At 40.7% G+C, this 4,240-nt stretch overlaps 1 protein-coding gene across 3 annotated transcripts in view; it reads left to right on the top strand.

Annotated features, from left to right (window-relative positions):
- Positions 1-4,240, top strand: part of Mms19 (MMS19 homolog, cytosolic iron-sulfur assembly component) — a 28,318-nt gene continuing 24,078 nt past the window's right edge. For 2 of the 3 annotated variants that reach the window (XM_015494582.1, XM_015494581.1), the window contains exon 1: positions 7-79. In XM_015494582.1, coding sequence (XP_015350068.1) covers positions 40-79 — 40 coding nt within the window. In that variant the 5' untranslated portion in view covers positions 7-39. Of the gene's footprint in view, positions 80-4,240 lie in introns of all 3 variants that reach the window. The other variant, XM_015494583.2, reaches the window with a different exon arrangement.

The following is a 4,240-nucleotide window of genomic DNA, read 5'->3' as shown; positions in this document are numbered from 1 at the left end:
CCTACGGGCGCCCTGTGGGGCCTCGTGCAAGACTTCGTCATGGGTCAGCAGGAGGGCCCCGCTGACCAGGTGGCTGCAGGTACGGCTGGCAGCGCCGCGTGGCTTCCACATGGCCGACTAGAGGGAGCGGCCTCAGCACCAGCGCGGGGCGGGAAGGGAGTGAGGGACAGAGGTGACTTTGAGAGATTGGTCTTGGGCTACTTGGTGAGCATCGCGAGCTTGAAAGCCATAACAAGTAGAGTTAGTTGCATCTTAGAGCGCCTTTACATTCCTCATCGCCCTGTAGTCAGTGATAGAGAATCATTACATTTCACAAGTAAGGAAACAGGCCCAGCGAGGGAAGGAGACTTGCGCAGGGCTACCGACCAGGTAGGAGGGGGAGCTGGGACTCGAACTCCTCCAGGTCGGAACCAGGTGCTCACGCCACGAGACGGTGCTGTGTGATGTTGACGTGGGGAGATGGATGTTCAGAGGCATCCGCTCCTTTCGCGAGGCATCCTGGGAGTGGCCAGTGGCCCCTCTCTGACTGGCTGTAATCCGAGGGAGGAGGAGAAGAGGAGCCAGTCTCCGGGGAATTGGAGATAAGGCTTTATTCCGTGCCTTAAGAGTTCTCAATTAATTTGTTTCACTACTTTTTTGTGTCATTTTCTTCCCAGATCTCCAGTTTTCTACTTTTGACCAGTTTTGAGGAATCTCTTAGTTTTAACACTCTAAAATTTGAACAAAACAAATTCCAGGCCACTTTGGAATTCTGACTTAGCTCTTTTGGGGGGGGGGGCGCAAACCTAAAACATTATCGAATGTTAGGCCTTCACATTCAAGTTTAATAGCATACAAAATGAGTACAGATAAGGTTTTAAAAAGTATTTATTTTGGGAGGTTTTGCATGCTTGGGGAAAAGTAAAGGATATGTTTCTCTTGCAAATTGAACAGATTAACTTTTAGGGTGAGAAATGAATCTGCTAGGAACATAACACTGATACTTTGCAATATTAATTTTCATTCAAGTCATTTCACTATTATTGAACACATATTAGTCTCCAAATATGGCATAAAGCAAATGAGATTAGATCTGTGACCACCAAGAACATATAGTGTGGTTGAAGAGACAACCATGCTCTAAGAGGTTTGTGCAGGTTGCTTTGGAAGCATCAGTGGACAAATGCCTGGTGCTGCCACTAAGCTTATCATATTACAACTTTAGAAAGTATAGTGTGTTATCAGGGCTTACAATTAATATGTACAGTGTGTTGTCAGTGTCATTTTTCCAATGTTTTATTATGAAAATTTTCTAACATTCAGCAAAGTCTGAAGAATTTTATAAAAAACACCTCATCACCACCTAGATCCTACCATTAACATTTTTCTGTAATTTGTTTTATCACATACCTATCCATTCATTTAAATTGTGTGTATCAGTATGCTTGTCTCCTATTTTGGCATATCATTGACTAGGATTTGTTTACAGTTTATTTTGGTATAATGTTTATATCCAATGAACTACATATTCAAATTATATATTCACTGTTTGTAGCTAAAACAATCTCATCCACTACCAAGATAAAGAACATTATTGTTGGGCTGGGGATATAGCTCAGTTGGTAGAGTCCTGCCTCACATGCACAAGGCCCTGGGTTCAATCCTCAGCACCACACACACACAAAAAGAACATTATTGTTGTTATCTGTAACTTTTCTTTCAAATTTATACATTCTGAAAACAATAATTTTTTGATTCAGAACACTTTGAAAAAAGAGCTCAGTATTTTTTTTTTTGTACCTGGGATTGAACCCAGAGGTGCTTAACCACTAAGCCATATTTCCAGCCCTTTTTTATATTTTATTTTGAGACAGGATCTCGCTGAGTCACTTAGGGCCTCGATAAGTTGCTGAGAAAGGCTTTGAATTTGCAATCCTCCTGCCTCAGCCTCCTGAGCTGCTGAGATTACAGGTGTGCACCACCATGCCCAGCTGACAGCTAAGTTCTTAAAAATATTTTTGTAACATAATTTTATTTATGCCTTAAAAAATGGCCTAAAATGTTTCCTACTTTAACTTGGCTCATCTGTCTCTCTCTGTAATAGTAGACATTTTGTAATTTAGCCCTCTAAAAAAAAGAAGGTTGTTATAGAAAAGTAGTGATTGATGAAATTGAAAAGGTTTGATGGGGTTGGATTATGCATAACGTTGGCTTCTAGGGCAAAGGATTTGAATAGACTATTGTAGGTAATAGAATCATTGTAGATCCTTAAGCAAGCAGAGCCATAAAATGAAAGCAAATTTGGAAAGGATTAAGTTAGAATTCTCCATCTTAGCTCACAACCATAGTTAGGGTTGTGGAAGGTTGACAGTTTGCTTTCTGATCCTCCAGCCTATGTCAATCTCTGTTAGTGCTAAAGGGACCAGCCAGCTTCCTGTTCAGCCATTTGTGGCAGCAGCCTCCAACAAATTATAAATGCAGAAGGAACACTCAGTGATCACAAATGCAGATTCCATCAAATTTGTTTTGCCCCTAGGGAAGTTTCTGGTGAAAGTAGGTGTCAGCTATAAAGAAGGAGCAAACAATGGAAGGGAAATGACCTGGAAGCCCAAGAGTTAGGACCTCTCCTGAAGGTGTTCAGTAGCTGCCACCACTTGAAGTAAACCTTCATTTTCACCATTGCTTTCTTGGACCTTTAGTTCCCAGCATCCACCTTATCCTCTGAGTGCTATCATTCCCATTTCCCTCCACTACTACTGATCCAAGTTAGATGTTGGAGTCAAAGTCTAGATTTGAGTGGCCACCCCCCAGACATCTCACACTTCCAAATCTTTATAATACTTTTTTCTCAACCACTCATCTACTTATTAGGAGAGTTGTTTAGTAGCTGTGTCTGTGTACATCTCCAAATAATACCCTTCTCTACCACCAGTATCTCCTAGAACTAATATAAGTATATAAACAATAAAAATTGCTTTATGTAGCCATGTGTGGTGGTACATGCCTGTAATCACAGCTACTTGGGAGGCAGATCACAAGTTTGAGGCCAGCCTGGGAAATTTAGTGCAAGACCCTGTCTCAGAACAAAGTTAGAAAGGGCTGGAGATGTCAGTGATAGAGTGCTTGCCAGGCATGCATGAGAATCTGGGTTCAGTTCCCAGTACTGGGAGAAAAAAACTGCCTATGTGAATGGAGTGAGAGATGTTGAAGGAAGAATCTGAAATTTGAGGTCAAACCAGTTATGAGGCTTAAAAGAAAGGGCCCAGAGTGTTCCCAAAGTTTTAAGCCTGAGTATGAAAAAAGAGGAAGTATTTTGTCCAAAAGAGGAGGTTGGAAAAGGAGCTGATTTGGGAGAGTATGATTTTTGGACATGTTGAATTTGCAGGTGGTGAATATAATTTTTTTCATTTCAAGTTATTTGGATTTTCCTTTGTTTCAATCTTCATTATATTGTTTTCTCACATTTGTAGTTGCTAGGGGAGACCACTATTCATGAAATGAAAAAAAATGAGTAAAGAATAAAAGAACAGGGGCTGGGGTTGTAGCTCAATGGTGGAGTGCTTGCCTAGCACATGTGAAGCACTAGGTTCGATCCCCAGCACCATGTAAAAATAAATAAATAAAGGTATTGTGTCCATCTACAACTAAAAAGAATATTTTAAAAAAATAGTACATAGTTTGGAGAAATGTCTGTGCATCAGCAGCAGAAAGGGCATTTGAGAACCTGATTGGAACCTAGTCCTGAGAGATTTTTCTCTCTCTGGCTCATATCAGTCCTCCTGCATCACCCCAGACCTACCCGCAATGCCTTGGGCTGCCACTACAGATTCTCAAGAGACTATAACTCCATCAGACAGAGATCCGATTGTGCCTTCTAGGTCAATGACCTCATAAATACTCCTTTGAGGAATCCTCTGCGTCCCACATGAATCAGTTCCCTGCTGAAGAGAGTAGGGAGCTAGGAAGTGCTAGTAAGTCCATCTGTGAAGAATAAATCTTGAACATATAGGGAAAACTTAGGCCTGCCTAGAAAAGGAAAAGAACTTTTATTTTTTTTTCCCCATAATACCAGGGAGTCTACCCTTAGGAAAATTAACTCTTTATTAGCTTCTTTCATCCCAGAAGTCCCGTGTATAATTAATAGTATTCCCAGGTATTTAGGTTATTTTCATGTGGGAGTACTTATAGTGGTAAAAGAATTAATCACTTAAAGTTAGTAATCTTTGTAAACCCAGGAATATTACTTTTTTTTTTTTTTTTT

The sequence above is a fragment of the Marmota marmota genome, unplaced genomic scaffold (assembly GCF_001458135.2).
Source record: "Marmota marmota marmota unplaced genomic scaffold, marMar, whole genome shotgun sequence".
NCBI lineage: Eukaryota > Metazoa > Chordata > Mammalia > Rodentia > Sciuridae > Marmota > Marmota marmota.
This window is presented reverse-complemented; position numbering and strand designations above follow the sequence as displayed.